This window comes from Monodon monoceros, unplaced genomic scaffold (assembly GCF_005190385.1).
Source record: "Monodon monoceros isolate NGI ecotype Baffin Bay Population unplaced genomic scaffold, NGI_Narwhal_1 Super_Scaffold_4, whole genome shotgun sequence".
NCBI lineage: Eukaryota > Metazoa > Chordata > Mammalia > Artiodactyla > Monodontidae > Monodon > Monodon monoceros.
In genome coordinates, this window is record NW_021703781.1 from 56,496,565 (window position 1) to 56,511,354 (window position 14,790).

Consider the following 14,790-nt stretch of genomic DNA (forward strand, 5'->3'; position numbering starts at 1 on the left):
TCTGCTCTCTGGGGACTCTTCCCTGTGTGACCACACCCTCTGCTGTTGGAAGAGAAAACTGCAGGTATGGAGTCGGAGAAATTGGGCTGAGTCCCCGCCTCTCCCGCCTGTGGCCGGCGTCCACCCTGGCCTCTGGAGCAGCGACCGGGTGATCAGTGAGGAGAGGAAGGACTGTGCCTTTCCTCAGGAGGGTGGTTCCTGGCTCTGCCACATCAGCTCCACGGGCCAGCACAGGGTGGGCAGAGTCGGAGCTCTGAAGCGGGTAATGACAGTCACTTCACTGGAAGGCTGATGGGAGAGGAGACGCTTCCCTTGGGATTTTCATTCTTCCCGGCTCCCCTAATTCCTGATTCCCCTGGAGGAGACCCGTGGCTGGCAGAGACCGCCACGCGTTAGTAACCAGGGCAGAATAAGGTCAGAGACCCTGCTCTTCTGGCACCTGTCCCGTGCTCAGCTCTTACCAGGGCTCAGTAAACATGGGAAAGGTGGTGGTGACCTTGGGCCACCGGTTCGCTGAAGGAACTCCGGCTCTTTGACTCTTTCCAAGCAGGAGAGAGTTGACAAAGGCATTGAGACGGACGGTTCCAACCTGAGCGGTGTCAGCGCCAAGTGTGCCTGGGATGACCTGAGCCGGCCCCCCGAGGACGACGAGGACAGCCGGAGCATTTGCATCGGTACTCAGCCCCGGCGGCTCTCTGGCAAAGGTGGGAGCCGTCGCCTTCCCTTTCCCCAGGCTGGGTTTCAGTATTTCCTGGCAGGATTTAAACAGCAAGTGAGGTCTTCAGCAGGGTGGAATGAAGGGAGCTTTACTGACCCGTTTCTCCTGTGTTTCCTGTGTGTATTTCAGATTGCACTTCCAGCAGTGACCATTGTGTTTTAGATTTGCCTCTTGCTATCTGAGGTCAGGGAGGTGAGTGGAAGCCCTAGAACAGTTACAGGAAACAGCCATAGTCCACCCAAATGCAAGAGAACAAGCATCGGCCACCCACAGAATTGACACAGGGCCCAGCTCTAGCCTGAAAGCCATGCCAGACCTGAGGATCACTCTGGCCTTGGGCCCTCCCAGGCCTCAGACAAGAGAGGCCTGAGTGTGAGGCCAGTTTGCACACTTCCCCACCCCACTCTCTTGCAGATATAATGTAAGGGGCATAGGCAGGGCACCCTTACCTGCTGCATTTTGTCGGGGGGCCTTGGGGAAGGAGGATATGGCTCCCCTGTTGGAAGCTCACCATGCTGGTCTTGGTTAGCGAAACAGTTGTGGTTTTTAAGAAAGGGCCTCCCTAACTAACTCCAAAAGAAAAGCGGCCATTTACACAGATGTGATTACAGCTGCTTTTTCTACTTCCTTTTTCAATTCTTCCACCTTTTCTTAACTTTTGAAGAGTAAGATACCTAGAATCCTGAATAAAATACCAGCGCCTGTGACCGCACTTATAAAAGGTTTTCTTTCCATAAAAAACAACTTAAACCCCTAGTGCAAATATCTGACCCCTTTCTTTCCTTCCTGCTTATTCTAATGATGTGCCAAGCCCTGGGGAGATTCTGAGAGAGTGTACAGTTATTAGAATCATTCAGTTGCTTTTGACAAAAGAGCTAATTTAAGGAGGGATTCACAGTTTTGTCCAAAATTTCAACCATCATTGGCTATTTTTTTAAAAATTATAAAAGTAAGATCCATGCCACTATAACAAGCCAAACACTAGAAAAGTTAATAATCACCTTTATCCTCAAAGCCCACCCTTTAACCAACAAACGTTAATTTGCTTTTTTGTGTGTGTTTGCAGTTTGCAAACGTAAAAACGTACTTTTTGCAGTTTGCAAAAAGTAAATCTTAGACAAAAATCTCAATATAGGGGACCAGGCTAGTAAGCTTCACCCCAAAGACCAGAAAAGCACCTTGCAAAGAAATAATTCAACCAGGGGACTCCTTTGTCACCTCCTGGCCCTTGGCAGACCCGTGGAGAGGCAGGGTTCTCTGGGATAGTACCAAGGTGGGGAGATGACTCAGTATCCCACTGACCCGGCCCAAGGGGAAGGGGTGGCAGGGCCAGATACCAGCTGACCACCCGGAGCCCAGGAACTGGTGTAAGGGGTGCCTGCTCATTCATGGCAGAGCACTCGCAGCCCTTACTGGCATCCATTAAGTGGGTAGAATCCCTGGGTGGTCTTGGGCAGTGGCTGTCTTGTGAGTCACTGTCTGGAGCCATGTTAGGGGTAAGCCTAGGGCCTGTGACACAGGATGGGAAAGGACAGTGGAGGAGAGCCCTGCCTTGGAGAGTGCCCTTCTGCAGTCCAGAGGCCATTCCTTGTCTTCCTCAAGAATGGTGCTCTTCAGACCACAAGTTTCCAGAGCACACGATGCCTCGTCTGCCCTGTGTCCTCATGCTGCACTCAGATCGCACAGCTGATGCCTAGAGTGGCCTCAAGACCAGCCTTCGTGGGGGCCTTTCCCCAGCCCATCAGCAGAGCCAGGGTCCAAGGACAGGGATGGGGATGCTGGGGGCCCAGAGGGCCATCAGGTAACTTAATGGTGTCATTGCAGACACGGAGCAGATCCGGGAGACCTTGAGGAGAGGACTTGAGATCAACAGCAAACCCGTCCTTCCGCCAATCAACCCCCAGCGGCAGAACGGCCTCACCCACGACCGAGCCCCGTAAGTGCCCTGCCCACAGAGGGGTTAGTCTAGCTTCCCGACAGCAGTGTCCCGGGACTGGGACGAGGGGGCAGTTTTGTCCTTCAGGGCCTGTCCCTGTGGCTTGCATGAGAGAGAACAATGCCCAGAGGCCTTGCTGAATGGACTCAGGGTCTCTGGGGCACACAGATCTGTGGGTTGTAAGGGCCTCAGAGGGAACGCAGCGGACCAGAAATATAAACAACAGTAAATATTTACATAGGCTGTGTGAGCAGATGGGAGGCCAAGTTGGGGCAAAATCTGACTTGGGGCCTCCCAGCCTTGTGGGAGCCCATTGTGCTGAGCACGATTCCCCTCCTTATCTCAGCCTCGGCCAGAGTTGCCCTTCCTTCCTTCCTGGAGCCTGGTCTCCGGCTGATAGCTGCAACCCCAGGGGCCTCCCTGTCTGGCCAGCCCCGGACTGGACGCCTGCTGCTGAGGCCCTTCTTCCTGCCTCCCTTCCATGGGGCCCAGGGACGGGAAGTCCTCTGCTGTCTGTCCAAGAGCCCCTATAGCTCTTAGGAGAGACTGTGACCACCCCAGAGGTTAGATCCACTTCCTGCTGACCTCTCTTCCTCTGATGGGGGCGAATGGTGGGCAGAGCTGGAGCTGGGCACCCCCCTCTGCCCTTAGTCCCAGGGCAACTCTAGGGAATAGCTGCTGGCAGGGGATGCCTGGGAGCTGGCAGCCCAGAGCAGGAACCCTGCCTGCCAGAGAGGAAGTTGCTGTGCCCTGGGCTAACAGGGAGGCGGACCACTCCTGCAAGACCAGGGTGATCCGTCCTTCTTCTAAGAAGTCTTTATTACACACTTGCTGTGTCGCAGGCTCAGGACCCAGAGGGCCATCTGAGGTGTAGGCTCTTTTGGGGGCACATGAACTGAAACAGTTAATTAATTGGCATGATTCTGGCTGTGGATGTAATTTGTTGGAAATAGGTCCTTTGAATTCTAGCTCCAGTTGCTCATCCACGATCCCCAGAAATGATAATGATCTATTGTGCTACAGAAGGGTCAAGTCAGCATGATCTGGAGTAGTTAGGGAGGGCTTCTTGGAGGAGGAAGGACATGAGACGGGCCTTGAAGGAGCCCTGGAATTTTAACAAGCAGGTGAAGAAGCTGACAGGGATGGAACAGGGGAGGCCTGGCTGGTTAAAGTCGAGGCTGTAACCTGGGAGCAGATTGTGGAGTAGGGAGAGTTACTCTGGCTGCCCAAGGTGGCCCACCTGAAGAATCTGCCATCCAGAAGCCATGAGAGTAGAGGCCTTTTGCAAGAGCCTGGAGAAGCTTCCACTGCCACCTCCAAGCAGCTTTCAACTCCAGCCAGTGGATTTCTGCAGCCAGCCGCCTTGAAGGAGTTGGCTTAAGGCACCATCTTCCCCTGGCAGGAGCAGATGGCCAGGCTGAGTCGTGGGGCATCTGGAAACTCTCCACCTGTGAGTCTGGACCCTGTCCCAGGGCCATACTCCTTCGCGTGCCCTGAGCTTGGCCTCTTCCTCTGGGCCCCACTGGCACTGATGGGAGGTCGGGAGGTAATTGAAGGCTTAAAGGCTCAAGGAGATTGCCCCATAACTTGTAGTCTCAGTCCAGATGGCCCTTCCACCTCCAAAGGTCTGGGTTTCTGGGCAGAAGGGCAGGGGCTCCTGTGGAGGCAGCCCACTTGCCCCTACTATACATCTGGGATAAGTCTGAGATCTCACTCCCAGTCTAGGGCGTACTTCCAGCTGCTGCACCCCCAGACATTGTAAGGCACACAGAGTTCCTGGATGCAGACATCCAGCCCAGACTCAGCCTACTGGGCAGTGGGGCATCGGATCTGGTCCAAGGGCTATCTGTAGACTCAGGGCAGAGGCTGCAGCCTCCTCTCTTTGGCCTGAGTTGGCTGAGCTGCAGAGAGATGGATGCGAATAGATCAGAGGTGCAGCCATCTGGGGTCATCTCCCCTCCCTGCAGCTCAAGGACCCAGTCGCGTCTCCAGGGTGCTGGAATCTGCAGTCTGAAGGGAATCGGAGTGTCTCCTCTAAGGTTGTCAGTGCTGGTTACCAGTTTGTTAGCAGTTGGTTGAGAAATGGTTCCTCCTTTGCCAAGAACATTTTCCAACCCTCCCTCAAGTCTCCAGCTCCCTGTCACCTCAGGATCGATGACGGCGGCCTCAGTTCAGATTAGCACGCACGACTGTAATATCTGTGCTGCCCACCCTGGGACCTGACCCGGTTTCAGATAAACCGCATGGATTGTGACTGAGAAAGCCAACCCAAAATGTGCTGGCACTCGTGTTTGCTCCTCTCCCTGTGGGGGAGTGACCGGCATGGGCCCTCTTGTGTCTTCGTGTCCGATTTCCTTTAGTCAGGCTTTCTGGGCTGGGGCTCTGATGCATAGTCTTATGGGCCTGAGCGTGGTTTGAGAAGGCTGTGGAGATAGAACAGAGGTTCAGAAGAGCCAGTGGAGCCTAAGTATTAGCAGCTGGGCTCTGGCCTACCTGAGGGAATCAGGCACTTGATCTTTTCCCACCTTAATGGCGACTAACACTGATCAGGTGCAAGTGCCAGGTAATGTTCCAAGTGCTTTATACCATCCTCGTAGTCACTCTGTGAAGTAGATAATCTTATTATCCCCCGTTTAGAGATGAGGAAACTGAGTGACTTGGCCAAGGTGAGAAAAGGGTGGCACTTAGGGCAGTCCCTCAGCCATTAACATGGTGTGGTCCTCCTTACTCCATTCTCAGGGGCCGTGTGAGGGACACCCCAGACTGTGTCTCTCACCCTCATAGGTGGACCTCCTCTAACTAGTCAAAGCATGAGTAGAGACTGCTCCCTTGGCACCGAGGACAAGGCTAAAGCCCCATGTTAGAAGCTTACTGTTTGTATTTAACTCTAGGGAAGACATGCCGCCAGGCTCAGTGCTTCCAAATCCCAGAGATAACAAGATGTGTCATAATTGTCTCATTTATACCAGAATTACTTTTTAACACAAAGCCTTGTTTTCTTCATGTTCAGAAACAAAACCAACCGTATATCTCTGGCCCCTCCACCACTTCAGGGCTAGAGGATTTCTTTCTTTTTTGCTTGAGGCCTCACTTCCTGCTTCCCAGAAAGGCAGGGCCCTCTGGGTAACTGCTTCTCTCCCACTCCCCCTGCCAACCCTCCTCCCACCGCCTTCCGCCTTCCCGTAAGGGGAGTCCTTGGCCCTCTTTGGGGCTTCTTCCAGCGTTTCACAACCCCTGCATTCCAGCCGTGAAATTTGTATCTGGCTTTTCCCAAGATGATCAGTTGAGAAAAGCCTCCTTTGGCTTGCTGGCGCCTCCCTTCCCACGGCCTGCCCACGTGAGTTTGGGAAGCAACTCCTCTGTGCCACTGAGGGGAGCCCGGCTTAAGGGCTGTGCCTGCCGACATTTATAAGGACCTGGGTCGAGGGAGAAGAAGTCACTGGCATCCTCTGTCTGAGGTTGCCTGGTTAGACGTGGACTGTTCTGTGGAGCCTGGCCTTTGCTTCCCAGCCTCCCCACAGTGACCCCGGGGATGTGCATGGTCAGGTGCATTGCGTGGGGAGGTTTGCATTTCTGTAAACTTGCTCAGATGCTGGGAACCTGCATCAGTGTACCAGGACCTCCTCCTCCTTCTGCCAGTGAGTCACTGATTGAGGTTGGGGGACCTTTAGGGAGCTCTCTGGGTCACATAACCCCCCCCCCCGCAAAGAGGGGCAGGGCCCATGCATGTGTGTGCACATGTGTTGGGGGGGAAGGTTCCTGGCTGTGGGAGAGACACTTTGTAGTTGAGGCATCTTTAAAAAGCAAACTAGGGCTTCCCTGGTGGCGCAGTGGTTGAGAGTCCGCCTGCCGATGCAGGGGACATGGGTTCGTGCCCCGGTCCGGGAGGATCCCACATGCTGCAGAGCGGCTGGGCCTGTGAGCCATGGCCACTGAGCCTGCACGTCCAGAGCCTCTGCTCTGCAGCGGAAGAGGCCACAATGGTGAAAGGCCTGCATATCGCAAAAAAAAAAAAAAAAAAAAAAAGCAAACTAACCGTCATCGCTGAGCTAAGTTTCTCAGTCTTCTGGAATTGCACCAGCAGCTTTTAAGGCTTTTTTTTTTTTTTTTTTTGCTTGTTGCCTTAATTTTCTGGAAAATTAAGGCTTTGTAGCATGATTTCTCCTGTTGTGACATTTTCAGCTGCACCCTTCCCCCAACATGCACACAAAACACACATGTATTTCTCTCCACTTTTATGAGTGTCTCTGCTCCCATCTCTTTAGCCTTTTGGATGGGTAGCCATGCTGCCTCTGTTCCCATCTTGAACAGCTTGTGACCTGGCCAAAGAGTCATCCTTTAGAGAAAATTGTGTTTTGTTTTGCTCAGCCCATGAGACCCATGAAGATTAATTAGAAGAAGAAAATATCTCGTTTGCATCCAGTGAATTGGGTGAAGGAAGGTGAGTTTCCATCTGGGAAAACAGCTGGGCTATTGCCATCACTTCCTGCATGCAGGGCAGTCTTGGGTAACCCTGCTCAAAGGGCTCTATCATGTCAGTGCAGTGGCCTGCCTGGAGCCCGAGTGTGTCATGTTGGCGCCCCTCACCACTCCCACGCTGGGGAAGTACGGTTGTTTTCACTGGAGAGAAAAACCCAAGAAGAAACAGCCCTGCTCTCAGGGCCCCAGCCAGGCCCCACAGGGCTGATGGGAGGAAGGGCCCAGGCCTCTGTGATCCACATTTGTCTTGCTAAGTGCCTGCCTTTATGTGCCTTTCTCGGAAATACACACTTGAAAGGGCAGAACAAGGGCTCCACAGCAGTCCTGCCTGGGTGAATTTCTGTTTGAACTCCATTCTCTGCTCTACTTCCCCAAAGAGGTGAAGCAGTGGCCATTGTTAACACCCCAGCCTCAGAGTTCATGGCCGGCACATTGAATTCTTAATCCAAACTGCATCTCTCTTCCTCAAGTTGCACAATCAGGAGTATTTTTATCGCCCATCCTTGATCCTCAGTGTCACCCAACACTTCAGTAGTGAGTCACTTCTCCAGGGAAGGGAAAAGGAAGGCCCAAAGGTGAGAGCTGGAGAGAGGAAATGACTCAGTGTCTCAGAAACCAGGAAGCCAAGGGCTCTGGCTAGAGCAGGCTCGTTCAGGAGAGCAGGGGTCCTAGTCTCCCACCTGAGTCAGACCACAAGGCTGCGGGTGGCGGTCCCTGGTGCCCAGAGGAGTTAATAGTTGATGAAGGAATCCACCAACCTTAACACAAGTTTTCCTCATTCTGTCTTCTTCACCCACACTCCGTCCCACTGTTCTATCATCACGTTCCATCCTTGGAATATTCACAGTGAAAATACTGCGTTTCATCGTTTGGTTGTTGGTGTTTACCAATAACCTTTTAAGGCCTTTTACTCCGTGTGTCATCCTCATTAGATAATTTTTCCAAATTCAGATGGTAGCAGTAACTGTGGAGGTGAGCTGGTGCCCTCACCCATACCCACACCCTGTCCCAGTCCTGCTCTGAAGGGAAACCTGCAAGTGGTTCTTTCTCTGGAAAGTTCAGAGCTTTCGTCAGCAATCTGAAAGCAAAAGGAATAATCTCCCAAGCAAGCGGCAGAAGCCAGAGGTTGAGCTGGGCTCAGCAGGCCAAACCCACTTCACTTCTGAATAGTTGCCAACCCGGGTGCCCTGGTTCCTGCTCCCGGGCGTCCCCAAGGAAAAGGCCCCAAGTCGTGTGGCCAGTGCAGACGTCATCACTGTCACAGGACTGGGATTGTGGCTAAAAGGAGTCTCGGTGGTTGGGCTCCTCTCCTTTCCACACCTGCTGCCATTGATAGGATGTGACCAATACCCTGAGGCTAAAATGGAAAAATTAAGACTCTTCAGTCTGTAGGGACCAGGGTGGAGAGGAAACATGGACACAGTTCTGTCAATCTGTGAAGTGTGGGTAGGGTGAACAGGGGCCTGTACTATAAACTGTGCAGCACTAGAAATCAGGAGTCTGTCCTGACACTGGAAAGAGAAGGCGTGTTAGGATATGTAAAAAGTCCCCTTAAACAGTGGAAAGTGTAAATATAGGATGTGTTACATAGACAGGTAGTAAAAAAGAAAGACATGGAAAGATTTAGATCAATTGATGAATTACTGAGGTGTGCCTCTGAACCATCCACAAACCAGTCCTCAGTGCTCCCAATACAGGAAGAATCCTGGGCTGGACAGCTTCTGTGACCAAGCAGGCAGGTTTTTGTTTTTGTTTTTGTTTTTTTGGCCGCGTGGCATGTAGGATCTTAGCTTCTCGACCAGGGATCGAACCCGTGTCCCCTGCAGTAGAAGCATGGAATCTTAACCACTGGACCGCCAGGGAAGTCCCAAGCAAGCAGTTTTTATTAAGTATCGCCATGTGCCAGGCCCTGTGTTGTGGGCTATTTTTGTCCCCATTTTACAAACAAGAACACGGAGGCTTAGATAGATTGTATAACTTACTTTGGGTCAATGAGCCAAGATTAATAAAGTTCAGAGCCAAAATTTGAACCTTGGGTTGTTTGAATCCAGATCCAGACCTCTTCACCATTGGGTACTGCCTGTAAAAGAAGATAAAAGTGGAGGAGTTGCCTGCCAATTCACAGGAAAAAATAACGAAAGAAGGCCTTGGAAGTCTCTATACCAGTGCACAGAGTAAAGCTGGTGTTTTAATTTGCCTGAAAACCCCTGAGGGTGGCAGGTCAGAGAGAAGCATACTAAAAAAGTGAAATCTGCTAGAGGATATGCTCCATCGAAATGAGTGAGGAAGACATACGGGGAGCAGGAAATAGGATCCAACATGAGAAAGAGGCGAGAGGAATCACCAGTGTGAAGGTAAGGGGCGATCCCATGACGACAGTTGTGCTGCAAAAACGGAAGGCAGACAGTTCAGACTAGAGTCGTTTGGAAGGATCCTCTGGAGAAATGTCTTTTTTTTTTTTTTAATATTTAATTTATTTATTTAATTTGGTTTTTTTTGGCTCTGTTGGGTCTTCATTGCTGCAAACGGGCTTTCTCTAGTTGTAGTGAGCAGGGGCTACTCTTTTTTTTAAAAAATAAGTTTTATTTATTTATAGCTGTGTTGGGTCTTTGTTGCTGCATGTGGGCTTTCTCTAGTTGCGGCGAGCGGGGACTACTCTTTGTTGCGGTGCACAGGCTTCTCGTTGTGGTGGCTTCTCTTGTTGTGGAGCATCAGCTCTAGGCCCGCGGGCTTCAGTATTTGTGGCACGTGGGCTCAGTAGTTGTGGCTCGTGGGCTCTAGAGTGCAGGCTCAGTAGTTGTGGTGCACGGGCTTAGTTGCTCCGCGGCATGTGAGACTTTCCTGGACCAGGGCTCGAACCCATCTCCTCTGCATTGGCAGGCAGATTCTTAACCACTGCACCACCAAGGAAGCCCCTGGAGAAGTGTCTTTAAAAAGATAAAATTGAGGGACTTCCCTGGTGGCGCAGTGGTTGAGAATCCGCCTGCCAATGCAGGGGACACGGGTTCGAGCCCTGGTCTGGGAAGATCTCACATGCTGCGGAGCAACTAAGCCCGTGTACCACAACTACTGAGCCTGTGCTCTACAGCCCACGAGCCACTACTACTGACCCCGTGTGCTGCAACTACTGAAGCCTACGCACCTAGAGCCTTTGCTCCACAACGAGAAAGCCACCACAATGAGAAGCCCGCGCACCACAACAAAGAGTAGCCCCTGCTTGCCGCAACTAGACAAAGCCCGTGCGCAACAACGGAGACCCAACGCAGACATAAATTAATTAATTAATTAATTTTTAAAAAAGATAAAATTGATAAATATTTGCTCTATTTGAAAGTCTTGGGAGAATCTATAGGCCATTGGTCATTAGTTTAGGATTGAATTAGCAATAAACACATAGAAAACCAGTACAGTTATTAAATACAAGGAAAATAGAAAATCACACTAGGGATTTCCCTGGTGGTCCAGTGGTTAAGAATCCGCCTTCCAATGCAGGGGATGCAGGTTTGATCCCTGGTTGGGGAACTAGGATCCCACATGCCACAGGGGAACTAAGCCCACACACCACAACTACTGAGCCCGTGTGCTCTGGAGCCCACGCACCACAACTAGAGAGAAACCTGCACGCCACAATGAAAGATCCTGCATGCTGCAACTAAGACCCGATGCAGCCAAAAATTAAATAAATAAATAAATAATTTAAAAAATCACACTAGAAAGGAAAAGTAATCATATTATATACATGACTCAGTTGTAAATAGCATTAGTATAATAACGTAAACACTTAATACTTAGCCAAGCAAACTTACAATATAGTTATCTTGGGAAGGTGGGAGGGTGGGATGGAAGGGAGCTAGAAGCTCATCTTCTGTAGCAGCAAGTCAATAGATAAAGCCTGAAAAGGGAATACCAGGAAGTAGAAAGAAAGTATATTAGAGGTATTGAGGAAAATACCAAAAGAATCAGCTAACAGAGATGACGGTGGTTTTCTCCAAGGAGTGGGGAATGGGAAGACTGCTGACTATTGTAATGAACCTTATAGAACTATTTGGCTCTTTCAACTTTAAAAAAAAAATATTAAAAAAAAAAGTCAAAGAAGTGATATTGTAGGATCTGTTACAGCTTGCCCTGCACAGTAAAAAGAAAGAATGACACAAAATTCCAGGTAAAAATCACAAAATTGGCACCAAGGTAAGCCCTGGTCACTCAGAAGAACTTCAGCTTGCCCGGCATCGGGCTGAGAGCTGAAGGTGAGCATCGTATAAGTGTCTGACAGGCCTCCTGAGATCATCTGTCTTGGGGTGAAGAAAATGACGAGGCGCCTCGGCTGTGCACCTGACTCTGACCGGCAAGGAAGCTGATGGAGTGGGAGTGACAGGGCCTTGGGAAAGAGCGCTTGGGCAGAGCAGGGTTCAGGAGGGAAAACCCTGGGCCTTGTCAGAGCACTGCCTGACCAGTGGTCCCCAGAGGGAGGGTCCCCACAGCCTTTTAGGGAGGTCGGTTGGGGATTAAGTGAAAAGGGGTTCCTGTGGCTAAGGTTGGAAGAGACTGGCTTACACAAAATGAAACTGGTTCCTTTGCCCTCTGTAGTCCTCCTCAGAGTCTTCGAAATGCCAACATTTGATGAATCTTTAATCTGAGATGCAGTGTATTGCATCCAGCCTTTGCCACATCTGCTCTTCTAGAAGCTTCTCTTAAATTAAAATTCCATCAAATACCCTTTGGGAAGCCCTGCTGTGGCTTCTAGGAAGCAATTCTTTTAAGAGTTCAGGGAAAAAAAAAATAGATGTGTCTTCATGGACTTTGAAACCCCAGAAGAAAAGACCACTCAGAGGGATGGGAGGCTCTTAAGGAAAAATATTGTGGTTACACTTTAGCTGGCGTCAGGAAGACCTGGGGTTTTTGTCTCAGCCCTTTATTTGCCCATTGTGTGATCTTGGACTAGTTATTTAAGTATCTGAGTCTCGGTTTTTTCATCTGTAAAATGGGAAAAATAATACCTATTTATAGGGTTGTTTTAGAAATGAAAGGACTAAAGTATATAAAGGGTTTAGCGTAGGACCTGGCATTATAGTGTGCACTCAGTTAAAGGTACCCCTTAACACTATTATTGCAGAAAGTCCCCTGAAAACTAAAAAGAGGTGTAATACCTCTGGGGACCATTAGAGATATGTAGAGAATTCTTTACATAACTCAGAATATTTTTGAAGAATTTAAACAAAAGCTGGAGAGAGAAGTATGTTATACCAACAGACACTTTAAGGAACAGGATCAAGAAAAGCTGAAACTCAAGAAGAATTAAGTCTTGCAAAAAAGGGCTATGATCAGCAAAAAGGACTTTGTTTTTCATAGTTCTGTTTGGAACAAGAAGAAGAAAACCTAGGCCCCATTGTTTGGACAGAGTAATGTTAATCAGAGGCAGAGAGGCAACAAAAACTTCCTCTACTTATATTGTGCTTCCATCTCAAAGAGAATGGTTATTAGACTAGGAAGAGTCATACAGGCATCGATAAGAGGATTGAAGCCATGATTTCATATCTCCTGGTCCACACGTATTGCACCCCAGAATACCAGTCAGATTGGCAGATGAGATTCAGGAAGCTGTTGTCAGTAATCTCTGAGGGAATGGGAGAGAGGTGTTGACAGACTGAAAGCACTCAAAAATTTCAAGATGCAAAAAGCATCTTGCACTCTCTAGACTAGTGAGCTTGGTGTCAACTCACAGGGAAAGCTCTGGGCTAGATTATTCAGCGAGTAGGCTGTGAACACTCTCTAAGGAAAAACAGTGAGGCCTGAGAGACAGCATGCATTCACAAAGAGTCAGACCTGCCGGACCATCCTCACTGCCTTTTTAGAAACACTTAACCTATTTCTATTTGGTAGATAAAGGAAGTGCTGTAGACCTTGTATAGGTGGGGGGTTAGCAAGATGTTTTGAGAGTGTCTTCTGACATCACTGCTGGCAAGACAGAGAAATGTCTATACAGAGCATCCAGGAGGGTGAGGGGCTTAGTGATGGAATGGTTGGGTGGATTATAATCAGTTGGATGAGCATACCCAAAGAGTGATGATGTCAGTCTGTCAGCTTGTCTGCCTGGCCCTGTCCTATTCACTGTTTAATCAAAGCCTGGGATGAGAACATCGATGGCAAGTTTATCAGTTTTGTCAGTGATGTGAAGTCAGGGGGGAGTGCCAATATGATGGGTGCCAGAGTCAGGTTTCAGAAGTATCCAGACTGCTTGACACCCTAGCCAGAGTAATGCAGGTTTCTGTTCTAAGCTCCAAATCCTCTAGAGTACATACAAGCTAGGGCGGAAGAGGTCTAAGCTCAGTCCATGCGAGAAAGCCTGAGGGAGATCTTGTTGACAGAGGGAGTGTGGTATAAGTTGGTAGTATGCTGAGGTTACAAAGAATAGACAATTTGATGACAGTTTTAATAGAAATAAAGTATCCCAAACGAGAAAGCTCACAGTCCTTCTGTGATCTGCTGGTTAAACCACATACTGTATTTATTTCCACACGTGACACTTCACTTCTGGACATGACACTCGGGCTTTGACAAGCTAGAGTGAATCCAAGGGAGAGTGACTTGGATGAATGGAAGATTTCAGGACCTTATCTTAAGAACATAGTTGAAAGTTGAGGCTGCAAATACTGGAAAAGAGGAACTCCTCTTGATCTGTGAGCAGCCTCGGGGATTTACAAGGCTGTCATGGAGGATGGATTAAACTAATTCTCGGCAACTTGAGGACCAGTAGGTGAGAATTGCAGGAAGGCTGATCGTGCTGATGGTGTAGGAAGGCCTTCCTGCCAGCATGTCTCTCAGCAGAACAAAGGCCTCAAGGGGTTTTGCTGGCCTGTAGTTGGGCCTTCCCAGAACACCACCGGTTGCCCGGGGCCCACAGTGGCTGCTGCCCCATCTCAGAAGTCCCCTCTTCCAAGCCCAGGGCAAGGACCTTTGCTCAGAATGGGGGACTGGCTTGGCCAGAGGCAGTTGGATTCTGGGCCCAGGGTAAAGGCAAATAAGTCTCTATTAAGCTATCAACATTCCTGCATGAGGAGCAGATAGAGTTCTAGAGGCAGCCAGCTAACGTTTTGAGCACCTACTATATCCCAGGCACTGTTTGATGCTTCACCTGGGTCATCTCATTTCATCCTTATAAGGAAAGGATATTGTTATTCTTCCCGTGGAGAGGACAGTGAAGCTTAGAGAGAGGCTAAGTTATCTGCCCAAGGTCATATGGGACTCAGACCCCAAACCTATGTTGTTAGCCATTCTGCCTCCCGGAGCATCCTTCATCCCCTGGCCCCATCTTCCTAGCAGCCCCCAGCGGTTATGGGCCTCCATGCCTCCCTAGGAGCCATTCTCCCTTCCAGCCCTCTGCCTTCCCCTCTGCTAGGAACTCAGGGAGAAAACAGCCCAGCTGAAAAATTAGGCCACGCTGGCGAGCACACTACTTATTTTTTTATGACTAAGATTAAGCTGACAACCATGCAAAACATTGCAAACCTGCGTCGGCTGCAGATTTAATACCTCACCCGGCCCACACAAATAATTCATGCTTCTGCATCGATGTCCAGAAAAAACAAATCAGCAAAAAGCTGGGCTCCTGCGTGTGTGTGTGTGTGTGTGTGTGTGTGTGTGTGTGTGTGTGTGTGTG

General features: G+C 49.7%; 1 protein-coding gene across 5 annotated transcripts in view; it reads left to right on the plus strand.

Moving 5' to 3' along the window:
• Positions 1-14,790, plus strand: part of SUFU (SUFU negative regulator of hedgehog signaling) — a 108,755-nt gene that overhangs the window by 77,236 nt on the left and 16,729 nt on the right. For 3 of the 5 annotated variants that reach the window (XR_003790570.1, XM_029201269.1, XM_029201271.1), the window contains exons 7-8: positions 548-704; positions 2,543-2,654. Coding sequence is in view for 4 of the 5 variants with exons in the window: in XM_029201269.1 (XP_029057102.1) it covers positions 548-704; positions 2,543-2,654 (269 nt within the window). In the remaining variant the exon portion in view is untranslated. The remainder of the gene's footprint in view (positions 1-547; positions 705-2,542; positions 2,655-14,790) is intronic. The other 2 variants (XM_029201270.1, XM_029201272.1) reach the window with 1 other exon arrangement.